The sequence below is a fragment of the Echeneis naucrates genome, chromosome 5 (genome assembly GCF_900963305.1).
Source record: "Echeneis naucrates chromosome 5, fEcheNa1.1, whole genome shotgun sequence".
Lineage (NCBI taxonomy): Eukaryota > Metazoa > Chordata > Actinopteri > Carangiformes > Echeneidae > Echeneis > Echeneis naucrates.
The window spans coordinates 25,535,667-25,549,155 of record NC_042515.1 but is presented as its reverse complement, the minus strand read 5'-3'; the positions used below and the strand labels follow the sequence as shown (position 1 = coordinate 25,549,155).

The following is a 13,489-nucleotide window of genomic DNA, read 5'->3' as shown; positions in this document are numbered from 1 at the left end:
TAGGATTTGAACCACCTTGAATTCCAATTTCATGTTCCATGCTCTGTAGTAAAATATTATAATCTATGGTGTCGAATGCAGCACTGAGATCTAGAAGGAGAAGTATGGAGGCTGATCCATTGTCTGAAGCCATTAGAATGTCATTGGAGACTTTAACCAGCACTGTTTCTGTGCTATGATGGGCTCTAAATCCTGACTGAAACTCTTCAAACAAACTGTTCCCAACCAGATGCTCGTGTAGTTGTTTTGCTACAGCTTTCTCAATGATTTTAGAAATAAATGGAAGGTTCGATATGGGTCTATAGTTTGCCAAAACATCTGGATCAAGATTAGGCTTTTTAAGCTGGGGTTTGATGACCGCAGTCTTAAGTGCCTGAGGTACATAACCCAGAAATAAAGTCAGATTAACCAAGTCTAGAATGAACGGCTCAATTAAATAAAAGCTCTCTTTAAAGAGGCTAGTTGGTACTGGGTCTAATAGACAGGTTGACGGTCTATAAATATAGAAGCTAGCTCTGAGAGATTCAGAGGTGAGAATGATTTCAGATGTAAAAGAGGCGCAGCAGCTGATTCAGGAGTTGCCGTCTTCAGAAGGGGATTTTTATCTAACGTAGGCAAGAGCTGATAAATTCTTTCTCTGATCATGAGAATTTTGTCTGAAAAAAAGCTAATAAAATCATTACTGCTTAGAGCTAAGGGCATCACTGGTTCAACTGAGCTATGGCTCTCTGTCAGCCTGGCTACAGTGCTGAAGAGAGATCTGGGGTTGTTCTTGTTTTCTTCTATGAGTGCTGAGTAATATGAACTTCTAGCACTGCGGAGAGCTTTTTTATAGCCTTTCCAGGCTCTGTGAGACTCTTCTGACTTATTGGAACGCCAGTTTCTTTCTAATTTCCTTGATGTCTGCTTCAAGGCACGGATTTGGTAACTATACCAGGGAGCCATCATCCTCAGATTGAATACTTTCTTTTTGAGAGGGGCGGCATTATCAAGATTCAAACGCAGTGTGGCCATAGTGCTAGTCACTAGTCACCTGCGTATGGGAGAAATCCTCATTTGAATTTAGATATGGCATTGTTGGGAATGATGACCAAATGTTCTCTTTAAATTTAGCCACAGCAGCTTCAGATAAACATCTTCTATAGCTTAATTTATTCCTCAATGCTGTGGAGCCCATTAAAGTATACTCAAATGTAATAAGGTGATGGTCAGACAGGAGAGAATTTTGGGGAAGAATTGTTAGCTTGTCAATTTCAATGCCATAAGTTAGAACAAGTCCCCGTTTATTTGTAATGCATATGAGCAAGAGCTGTAATGCCTCTTAACGTTTTTCAGTAGATTCCAGAAGGTATATCCAGGCTAATGCCAAGCAGTTTGATGTCCAGTTCCTGCAGAGGATGGACTCTGTTTTGTTTTATTCAAACACTGGATGTCTCTGTCAATTTCAAGCATGGGGAGGGGTTCAAAATTGTGTCAGGCAGCTGCAGAAACACAAATATATTTTGAATGTGAAGATATAAGTCAGGAAAAATTGCTTATTCCCAGAGCCAGAAAGCAGCAGGGGCCTCTGTGTCTGAGGAGCAGATGAAGACTAGTTGCCTTGGTGATGGAAATATGGACAGTGTTTCTACTTTGCCCCAATTTGTGTTGTGATGGGTGTCTCTCAGAAAGAAGATTGGTGCTCCTTAGAGGAGATTAATGGGTTTATGGGTGACACTTTGAAGTGAAAAGTAAAAAGGTTAATGTCAAGGATGATTTTCCTTAGTGTCTCTGCTCCTTGTATGCAGAATATAAAGTTGTTTAAATAGAATCTAGAAAGAAATAATAAAACAGAAAAGATGTACCAACAGACTCAAGAAACTCATCAAAAATGACACCTCAGCCGTATATTTGACCCTTGGAGGGCAGGCAAAACAGGACATATGAGCCTTTTGCAACACCTAAAATAAAGAGAAAGTTCGAAGGTAAACTACCTCCAGAAATAACTGTCTCGCCCATGGTCTGGTGGTATATGTTTTGTTACCTGCTTAAAGCTGGTATTGTCAGGTTACAGGGGGTCCTTTGTACATATCTGTTTGATAGTTTCATGGTAGGGAGAATAGGAACATGTCAATCTTGGGTCAATTTGTCCATGTCCTTACTATAAACCTTCTTTGATTGTTTGTGACTGATGCAAGATTGGGTATGTCCACTGCAAACACTTGAAACTGGGAAGAATCAATATCTATATAGTGACTAAACACAATTTTGGAGCATGGGCACCTCATTTGCCATATTCCAGTTGTAGCCAAACAAAGGAGCTGCTTGTGTTGTTCAGTCGAGCTCCCTGACTCTAAGCACGTTGTGGATTGGAGCATGTTCTGTGTCTGTTGAGTGCATTTTGTGGCAAGTCTGTTCTCAATCAATCAATCAATCAATCAATTCTACCACTTATCTGATCAGAGGGGTGCTGGAGCCTCTCTCAGCCAAGGGCACACCCTTGACAGGTCGCCAGTCTATTGCAGGGGAAAATCATAGAGACAGACAGAGATGTAAAACCACTCACACACACACTCAGACCAATTTAGAGTCACCAATCAACCTAAACATGAATGGTGGGAGGAAACCCGAGCACCCTGAGAAACCCACGCAAGCACAGCGTGAACATGCAAACTTCACACAGAATGGTCCTGGGCCCAAGAATCGAACAAACGACCTTCTTGTTGAGAGGCAACAGCGTGAACCACTATACCACCGTGTTGCACCGATGCTGGTGTCTAAAAGCTATTTTAATAGCTCAACAGAGAAAGGTGAAGACAGTCCTGGACTTGGTGACCGCTAAACCAGTCTAATAATAATGCAAAGGAATTTCAGTCTCAGCAATGTAGGTGATGTAAAATTAGCTGATATTTTACAGCCATGCTTCCCCCACCCTGATAGCCCAAGTTTCCACCTCAGCTTACTTAAGTTCATCCTGTGCTTGCGTGGGTTTCTCAGGGTGCTTGGGTCTACTCCCACCATCCAAAGACATGCATGTACAGCTTCAGCTCACTTCATTGCCGACAGTCAACTTAAATCAACTCTGAACATTGCAAATACATTATAAATTTTAATGTCTACTTTATGCTCTTGATGTGTTTATGAGCAAAAGGTCCGACAGCAGAGCTTTAACACACACTATTATTAAAAGCTGAACTGAACCAGATTTGTTTGGTGAAGAAAGAGTGTATTTGCTGAAGTCGGATTAAGTCATTGTTAAAACATCAATAACTGCATAATCCATAGTCATAAATATCTTTATCATTTTCAGAATAACTGCTTTTATCAATGTTAGTGATCTTACCAGCATCACATTTTGACCAATGTTTCTTTTCAACAGGGATCGAATTGATCCTTTCATCTTCAAGTTCCAGTTCAAGAACGTGGAATACTCCTCAGGCCGCAACAAGACCATCTTGTGTTACCTGGTGCATAAAGAGAAAACAAATGATGGGCTGCTGAGAGGCTACCTGGAGGATGAGCATACCAGCACTCATGCTGAAGAAGCCTTCTTCACACAGTGCCTGCCAGACTATGACCCTGCACTTAAATACACAGTCACCTGGTACATACCATTCTCAAATTGGCAGACCGAATGAGGCTAAGCAAGTCTGAACTACATTCTTGGTATTTCTGCTCTGCTCTTTAAGACAAAAGTTACTTATATTTATGAAGTATGAAATAATACCAGAGGTTTTTGGGCCCTTTTCAGAAATACAAGCTCTGCAAACACCTCTTCACAAAACCTGTTGTTGTCAAACATTTGCCAAACACTCTTGTCATTCTGAGCAACCTCTCCTGTCAAAATACAATTTTAATTGTAAATTGAAAAAAATTGATTTACAGCATTTACAACATAAATGACTTTGTGCTGCTACATTGTGGAGCCTGCTTTCATAAAAATTACATATCTGCTGGTGACCTGGTGCCACATTCTAAAGCAAACCAAACTGTTATGACACAACCTAGAACAGCTAGATTCAAGGATGGAAGTGATAAATGAAGCTCTTAAGTCAGAACAAAAATCAGTGGACACTGCCATGTAAATCAAGTATTGTGATCATCAATTCTGAGGAATAAAAAGTATATAATATAGACGTATAATACACAATATTAATTAGTAACAAATATAAGAGCATTTATTCAGATTTGTGTTACCAAAGTTGGGAGACAGGATTAAAAAGTCCAAGCAGTACAGGACATCCTGATGTACAATGTAGAGGAGAGCCCACCCCCTACAATACTGGTTCCTAGATTTTCCATCAAGCATGCAACACTTGACAGGTCTTGACAGGTCTTTTGATCTTGTTCACTGATTTTCTCCTCATTGCACCCCCTTTCTCTTAGGTATGTGACTTCTAGTCCCTGCTCTGCCTGTGCAAAAAAGATTGCTGAGGTGCTAAGAGCCAGGAAAAATGTCAGATTGACTATTTTTTCAGCTCGGCTGTTTTGGTGGGAGGAAGCTGAAATCCAGGCAGGGCTTAGGGCCTTGCATTCTGGTGGCTGTAAGCTGAGGATCATGAAGCCTCTGGACTTTTCCTATATGTGGGACACATTTGTGGAGAATGATGAACAACCCCTGAACCTGTGGGAAGACTGCAAAGAAAACTATGAGTATTACCACGAGAAGTTGGCTGACATTCTACAGTGACCACAGTGAGTATTCCATGTCTTACTACTCCCAGCTGACATTGGGATAGGAAAGGGTCCACCCTGGACAGGTCACCAGTCATGCCTGTGAGAACTTCAGAGATACCAATTAATCTAAATATGCATGTCTATGGGCTGTGGGAGGAAGTTGGAGTATCTGGATGGAACCCATCCAAGCAAAGGGAAAACATGCAAACTCCGACCAGATAGGCCTCTAGAGAAAGGGAATCAAAGACAGAGAATTTTTGCTTGTACAGTACTAACCACCTCTACACCTTGCCAACCTACATAAATGCTAAACATATTTAAAAAGTAATAAAATAAATAGGGAAATACAGTTTACAGTTCACAACAAATGGTGAGGTCATATCAGGCACAAGCTAGCAAGCAAAGAATTCAAGAGCAACATATAGTCGGTTAGGGCATCCAGAAGGGGGCAGATTACCTTAGGAGCCTTTACCTTAGGCTCCACCTCCCGGGTGATGGCTCTCAAGCAGGTGAAAGCCAGAATGGTGCTGTTGGAGTCCAGGTCAGATTCAGGAGCATGTAACCGGGAGAGAATATCAGGCTTAACATTCTTGCCCCGCTCTCAATTAGCCAATCACAGTTTGTATAGCCATTTCCATACACTCTGACACTCTTTGCCTGGACGTCCATTGTAATTCATTACAGAAAGTTTTTCACTCAGTTTTATTAACTTTTTCTGCGATTTAACACTAGAAAACCCAGGGTTTTCTTACTCCTGCCACAATGCCCAGAGGACAGCCAAAAGGCTGCTGGTTTAAATTTTGCAACTCAACGGCCTACAATTAGCCACCTTTCTTTTGTAAATGCAGCCATTACATCAGAATGTGGTGGACCACCATTACCACCAGAATGCTCAGATCAGGGGGATGGGTATGCTTGAATACAGCCTGGAAGCTTTAAACATCTACTGAGAGTTTCTGGTGTTGGGCTGTAGGACTGTAGGGCAATTGTAGCTGTAAATATATGTGATATGATTAGAAATACTATTTCTTATGTAGTCCATATTCAAGTGACCTTGTGCAACACTGCCATTGAGTTTTTAGTTTAAGCTTTTATTTGATAGGGTTGTTTTGAATATAGTTTTATTTTATTTATTTTGAAGTGTTTTATTGCCATACTCTTTTTATATTCTTCTTGATAGAACTATGTTTATGTGTATATGAATGGTATGTGTATGTTATATGTAGCGTATTTTGTGGACCATAAGGCACACCGCATTATCAATGAACGGGTCTATTTTCAAACACCTGAAGTTAGTGTGACGTTGGAACAAAGTTGTTTCCCAACATTTGATTATAATTGGATTATGATATACATTTGAAAATTGAGTTTACGTTAAAAACCTAACGTTGGCTTGATGTCTAATTATAGTAAGGTAACACAGTAAGGTGGTTGGTTGCCAGCACTACATAATTAGTTATCTAACATTGTTGTGAGGTTCGGTTAAGGCTCATTTATTTTCATGTGTGGTTCATGTATGTTAATTGATGGCTGAAATGTTGTTTCAACATACCGATCAGCCATAACATTTTCATCACCTGCCCAATATTGAGTAGCTTCCCATTTTGTTGCCAAAAAACAGCACTTACCCATGGAGAGATTAATTCTACTAAACCTCTGAAGTTGTGCTACAGATTCTGCCACATTAGCAGCAGATCTTTTTGCATGGTTGGGCCTTCATCGATCAGACTTATAGTATTTGCCAACATATGCACAGATGCTGAATTAGATTGATCACTGGGAAAGCTAAGTCAACACCTTGAACTTGTTGTATCCTTCAAACTATTCCGGAACAATTTGCAGTGTGATTAGGAGCATTTTCCTGTTGAAAGAGGCCACTGCCATGCGGGAATATCATTTCCACCAGACTTGATCTGTAACAAATCAAAATAAACTCCACATGTGTTCTTCTCATATTATGCTATGGGAAGAACACGAGCTGGAAGACAGGGAATATTTAACCAAAGTTGTAGTTATGGGGATGCTCTGAGCCAATTATCTACAGCACACTTTGGTCCTTGTCATGTTGCTCACATCCTTCTACCGTTACCCCATGACAGATTATGCAGTCCTGCGGAGCCATGAATGATCCCAGTAAGCCATCCATGTATCTTCAGAAATTTCATAGTAATCAAAAAGGAACACTCCAACTCCCCATTCAACATGCTGTTCACATGCTGTCTTACCTGAAATACAACAACCAGCATAACATCCATTTCCACTTTGGATCTTGTCATCTAGACCCCTATGCCTGTGATTCTGTGATGACAATTAATAAACATGCTATAAAAATTTGCTTTTGAGGAATCAAATTCTTCCTCAAACTCATAATTGGTAGTCCAGGGCCTACTACTCAACCACTACTCAACCAATCCTGGTTGACGCATGCCACCATGGCTGCATTTGACACTTCTTACATGAGAAAAACAATCTATCTATCCTAATAGACTCAAATTAGTCCATGAAGTCTGCCTATACCCCATATCAATTTATATAATGGATACTTCACATCCACTCAGCTCAGAGTATGATCTGCTCCTGTCTGGCCAGTCATTTGGGCACTGAATGTTTAATGACTGCACTTTGCAGACGTGACATGAAGTCAATCAATCCAATGAATCAATATCACTAGTGATATCATTTCAATCTTTTTGAAACCCTTATTAGGCACCTACTACTACTATTACTAAATTACTAACCCTGCCCTTGATAAACACGGAGGACAACAACAAGCAATCATCGCTCATCTGTCTCACCCATTTGGATTAAGGGAGAAAGATAGGGAGAGAGAAGTAGAGAGGGAACATAACAAGAGGAAGGAGAAAAAAATAAGATTACAAGACAAACTTACACATGTAAAGAGGATTGAAGACTGATACTATAAAATATACATTATTATATAAATAAATACCTACTACTACTATTACTAAATTACTAACCCTGCCCTTGATAAACACAGAGGACAACAACAAGCAATCATCGCTCATCTGTCTCACCCATTTGGATTAAGGGAGAAAGATAGGGAGAGAGAAGTAGAGAGGGAACATAACAAGAGGAAGGAGAAAAAAATAAGATTACAAGACAAGCATACACATGTAAAGAGGATTGAAGACTGATACTATAAAATATACATTATTATATAAATAAATACACCTAATGATAACAAATATGAGTTTTTGCAGCACAAGCTGTTGAGCAAAAAGATGAGGCAGCAATGATCAGAAGCTGTGGGATGGGGCAGTGAGAAAGAGGAAAAAGAAGGTCAGCAAAGAACAGCACAAACTACAGAAAATTTGTATGGAAACAAAGTTGGTGACGTAGTGGTGTGATGCTTTGGACAGTGAGAGAGAGAAAAAGAGAGATAGTCGGTGTATTCCCCAGAATTGTTGGCCTATAGCAGCATAACTAAAGAATAATTAAGCTTAAAACTTTAATAAGATTCTTTACAGTGGGACTGGAGGCCAAGTTAATGTCACCCAGAGTGCTGATAATGATCAAATAAAGCTTGTCTAAGGTGCTTACGATAAAAACTTCAGTTTTGTCAGAATTTAAGGGTAGAAAGTTCTAGGCTTTAAGAAATGCCTGAAGTCTGACTGCCTGATGAGTTTCATTTGGCTTAATAGAAAAAAACAACTGGGTGCCAACGATTACTCTATAGTGTGCATGGAAGAGCCTTCTTTAACAAAAATGGGAACTCATCCAATACATATAATTTAACTAGTTTGGTGCAACCCTTTAATCCCAATTTCATGTTCCAGTTGCTGTAATAAAATGTTATCTTTAATCATGTCAAATGTAGCACTAAGATCCACCAGGGTGAGTACGCCACTCAGTAAGTTGTCTGAAGCCATTGGTAGATCACCAACCAGTGTTGTTTCTGTGCGATGGTGTACTGGTTTGCAGTACATGGTTTAGGTCCATAAGTACCAAAAACAGCTCAGTTAGGCAAAGGTTTTTGAGCAGACTTTTATCAACAAAAGCAATTTTAAAAGTGCATGGTGCACACCCAATTAATTAATTCATATAGATGAATCTAAAGTCAGTCAACTGTTGGAAAAACATCCTGAAAGAGCCTGGTTGGTATTGGGTATGAGAGACAATTTGATGAGCTACATCAGGGTATTCAAATTCAAACTGGTCCAGTTCAAGCCAAGTTCCAGTGAAGATGCATGTGTGTTTGTTGTGCCCTCAATTTCACGTGTTTATGTGTTTCCTTGCCTTACCCTATCAAAAAATGTACTTTGCTGTGTTACCATGTGATATTTATGTGAATGTTTTCATTCCCTATATGATCAAGCTGACCTGCTGTATGAGCACCAATTTACTTTAAACTCCCTCAGGTTAAATAATACAACTGATAATAAATATTTTTGAATTAAATATTTGCTGAAATGTACTTTATTTGATTTTAAACAACAAAGCTAAAATAAATAAATGTTCTTTTCTCAGTTCAAGTAAAACCAAGAGCACCATCAGAAAAACATAAATTAAAAAGAAAGAAATATATATATATATGTACATATCAACAAACTTTTGGAAAATGTGTATGTATTTAGTTTTTGGAAAATAAAATAAAAAGTTTAGTTTTAGTTTTCCTTTCTGTATAATAGCCTCATCTTTTTCAGTTCAATTTGGGTTTTGTTGGGCCTGCCAGGATTTTAAACTGTGGCTGGAGTGATGTCAGGGCAAAGAAAATTATTTAAAGAGACCCAACAGATCCACCGATGACCAAGCACTTGGCAACAGTGGCAAGGAAAAACTTCCTTTAAGAGGCCGAAACCTCGGGCAGAACCAGGCTCGGGGGGGCGGCCATCTGCCTCGACCGGTTGGGTTGAGAGTGGGAGAGTGAGAGAGGGTGAGAAACATAAACCACCATACACACACAGCATAATACAGTTTATACATAAATATTATGCACACATAATATGGAAAGAGACATTATGGTGCAACTCATGAATCATGAACTCATGAGCATTATCACTCTATTACAGTACTATTAAGTACCTGACTAAATGGAAATAGAAATGGAATGGAATGAACGGAACTCAAAACAACTGAACTTTACTGGAACAGTTTGGAACAGTTGTGTTGCAGTTTGACCCAAAAGGCTGCACGCTGTTGGTGACTTTGTACTTCCTGAATAGATTGTTCTAAAATTTTACATTTATTCATTGTACTAATTTAAATGTAATGGATAAAGATTGTGAGCCATTTCTCAGAAAGAAAAAACAAAAAATACAGCTTGTGTCAAATCTTCCTAATGTTCTGCATTGCATGTAGTCTTAAGGCACTTTGTTTGATTGTAAACTTAGTAAAAAGTAGGTAGCCTTATCATATTAACTAAAAGAGATACTTGTTTTGTATAACTGCCTTAAGAGAGTACTTACTTACACTTACACTTCCTATTAACATGCTACAACTCAAAGTATGTTGGATTCTGTAAAAAAAAAAATGTTTATTTAATTATATAGTGGAGGTGATTATTGTACTGAATGTATGAGTAAAGAAATTTTAGTTACTGACATTCATTGTGGTAAAGTGACATGTCCATAGGCTACATATTGTTTTTCTTACACATACGACATGTTATATTGGTTGCTAATTCTAATATTTTAATTAGGCCAATGAATATGCTAAAAGTGGGATAATTCAATTTAAACTTTCCTTTATAATAAACTAATGGCCTCTGCAGATGCAAGCAGGCCCTGGCATTTTCCATAAAACACCGACAACATAGTTCTCATTAAGTATTAGACTATCATGCATTTCACAATGTTTTAGAAAATTCTAAACTAATTAACACTAATTAAAAGTAACAGATGTTTACTTTATCTTTTCTTTTGCACTTTACTTTTTGGAATGAGAGATCATACAATAAAATAATCTTAGTTAATTAAACAGTTAATCCAAAATATTTATTACCAGTACAAAATCTGAGAAATTTCTTTCAGCAACTGGTCATCCTGTATGATTTCCAGCCTTCAACCACTGAGGAGGAAGCATGTGGCCAGTATCACAGAAAAATACTTCACAATTGAGTAGCCTTAAACCATCAGTGGTGTTTTTAGTTAAGATTGTCTAAAATAATTATCACCAATACAGACTCTGATAAATGTATGATAAACTAAGGAATATTCTCAGTTTATGACAAATTTCTTCAGGAAGTCAGGGAACTGATTTTCTTTCAAGATTTTCATGTTGGCGAATGGCCGCAACATTCCTGGATATAACAGTGAGGCTAGCCAGCCACATCCATTTCTCCTAGAGGGAGTTTCAACCCTTTAAACACACTGCTAGATTGTTCAGGATCCTGCACAATTTGCAATTTTTCAACAACCTTTCTTTGTGACTAGAAGTTTCACATCTTGGGCATCAAGGAAAGCTAACCATTCCTCACTGTCAGAGACAATCTTTCAACAACTGTCTTCTCTTGGTGGGAACAGTTTCCAAAAATCACAAAAACAGGTAATTCAGGAGGAATTCTGTGGCCAGTATCGCAGGAAAATACTTCATGACTGAGTAATCTATAGGACCATAACTTGAGTGATATTTTCCTGCTCATTTTTCATTTCTTCTCATTTGTGATTTCAACAAGTCATTGACAGACATACAGCCATTCTTAACAGCAGCATTAAGTTCTAGAAAAACATTTCTCCTTAGAAGTCTTAGTGGGGCGATCTTTAGTGCTTGACAACTTACCTGGACTGTAAATGAACTTTTTTCTGGCACCTTATCCATTGGAACAGTTTCATCAAGGTCAACAGTGACATCATCAAGAAGCACATAAACTCACAATTTCAAAATATTTTGAAATGGATTTGACTAATGAACCATAGACATCAATCTCTTCAGCCACACCATTCTCTGTAGAGTAGTGAGAAAGCAGGAACACTTGGAGTGCCCATTGTCAAAGCTGAACAGGGTGATTTGGTCCAGATGCATTTAGTGATTCATCAGCAGTGGTGGCTGCATTCACTTTTTACTCTGCACTAGTCTTACTCTAATTGCATGAAAGATACGATCTCAATTATACAACTTTTCTCTTTTCATACACCTGGCATAATGTGTCCAATAGATCTAGCTCATCTTGAGTAAAATCTTGCATTTTAAATGCAAAAACACTATCATGTCCGGGGTATTTTTTAGGCTTTTTCTATTTGGAAAGGGTTAGGGTTAGGGTTAGGGTTAGTTATTTTCCCATTTTCAACAGCTGTGCCATTGTAGCCATCTTCGGTGCTTCAAATGTATTGTCCAACTTCCCCTTTTCTCTCTCATTTAAATAAAAGAGGTCTTAGCTTCTTCCAATAAAGTTGATTATAATAATGATGATGGATTTTTGTCTGTTTGGAATGATGAAGTGTGATATCTGTACTGAATCATCACCTCTGTCTGTTAACAGGTTTCAGTGCGGATTGTGTGACGTACGATCATCGATGTGTCTTCAAAAATTATTCATGTCATTGTTACTGATTGTGGGATACATTCATAGGTCACATAATTCTGTAACAAAATTCTTTTGTGTGTAAATCGGGATGGTTCCTTTTCTTGAGGGTATTTATGTACAGTAAGCACATTTTCCGTAGCCACATTTGGTGGTGATCTCGCTATCTGGCTTCCACTCTGTAATGGTTGTGTTCTCACACATTAATAATCAAGATAATTAGTTTGATATGTTTATTTTTTGCAAAATTTTTTGCACGCAGTGTTTTGGAGTGCTGAAGTTTCAAATCTGATTACATACATGACATGAGACACTCAGGTATATAGAATAAGGAAGATGATTGTCAAGTGCTTTCTTCACATTGTGAGTTACCTTAGCAGCTTCTTGGCTCCCTGAACTCTGTTGAATCTACAGACTCTCTGGTTGGCTGTGTGTGTGTGTGTTTCTTTGTTTGAGTGTTTGTCTGAGACACCTGACTCTAATAGAAACGTGTGTTGTGGTGAACTCTGTGAGAAAGTGATTAATACAATTGTTTACACTGACAGATTAACTGTAAACAAGAAAAAGTGTGAATATGTATTTGAGAATGCATCATGTAATAGATTTGACCTAAATATGAGTGCAAATCAATTGAAATATTGAAATATTTTTATTAGTCTTCTTGAGGCATAATTTTCTAGTCATCTGATAGAAACGTTAAAATCTTCCACCCCACATCACATAAATACAAGACCCAAAACAAATTTTGGATGCTCTGCTTGTTTTCTGTCAGGTGAATCCATAATATTTTCTGATCAAATTAATTTTCTGTATTTACACTGTTTGCTGTGTTTCATTTTATTCACTAATAAACTATTTCACTATCAGCTTTTGTTTTTTTCCAATGAAAAAATATAGTCAACACTTTGTCACTGTCTTCCCTAATCCTTCATCAGCAGGCTGCAGACACAAATAGAACAAGATGAAGAATTGCAGCAGCTGCTGGCACTTAAAATCTGACACCATGAGCAGTGTTTTTAAAATTGGTCCAGCTAAACAGGCCTGTCCAAGTCCAATTTAAAATATATGCACTTTAAAGCAGAGCTGACTGCTGTGTCTGAAACTAACTGATTTAGCTGGATTCCAGTTGAAACAAATGCTTGGCAAAGAAACTATTTGTAAGTTTTGCAACTTCTACTGTAGCGTATATACCTTGGGTTCAATCCATTTAATTTAAAGGAATAAAGTAGACCCCCATCCACTGGGTGATGCTAAGATTTTCTAAGAATACAGAATGGCTGACTTTTGGCACACAACTGTGGCTGTTTGGTGAGAGGGCAACAAAGGCCCCCCTGTGCTCCCCCATCAAATTAA

General features: G+C 38.3%; 1 protein-coding gene across 4 annotated transcripts in view; it reads left to right on the top strand.

Moving 5' to 3' along the window:
• The window catches only part of apobec2a (apolipoprotein B mRNA editing enzyme, catalytic polypeptide-like 2a), a 37,952-nt gene extending 24,969 nt beyond the window's left edge, over positions 1-12,983 (top strand). For 2 of the 4 annotated variants that reach the window (XM_029503099.1, XM_029503102.1), the window contains 3 exons: positions 3,359-3,583; positions 4,366-4,674; positions 12,095-12,983. In XM_029503099.1, coding sequence (XP_029358959.1) covers positions 3,359-3,583; positions 4,366-4,669 — 529 coding nt within the window. In that variant the 3' untranslated portion in view covers positions 4,670-4,674; positions 12,095-12,983. Of the gene's footprint in view, positions 1-3,358; positions 3,584-4,365; positions 4,675-6,755; positions 9,113-11,051; positions 11,738-12,094 lie in introns of those variants that run through there. The other 2 variants (XM_029503100.1, XM_029503101.1) reach the window with 2 other exon arrangements.
• The last annotated feature ends 506 nt before the right edge of the window (positions 12,984-13,489 follow it).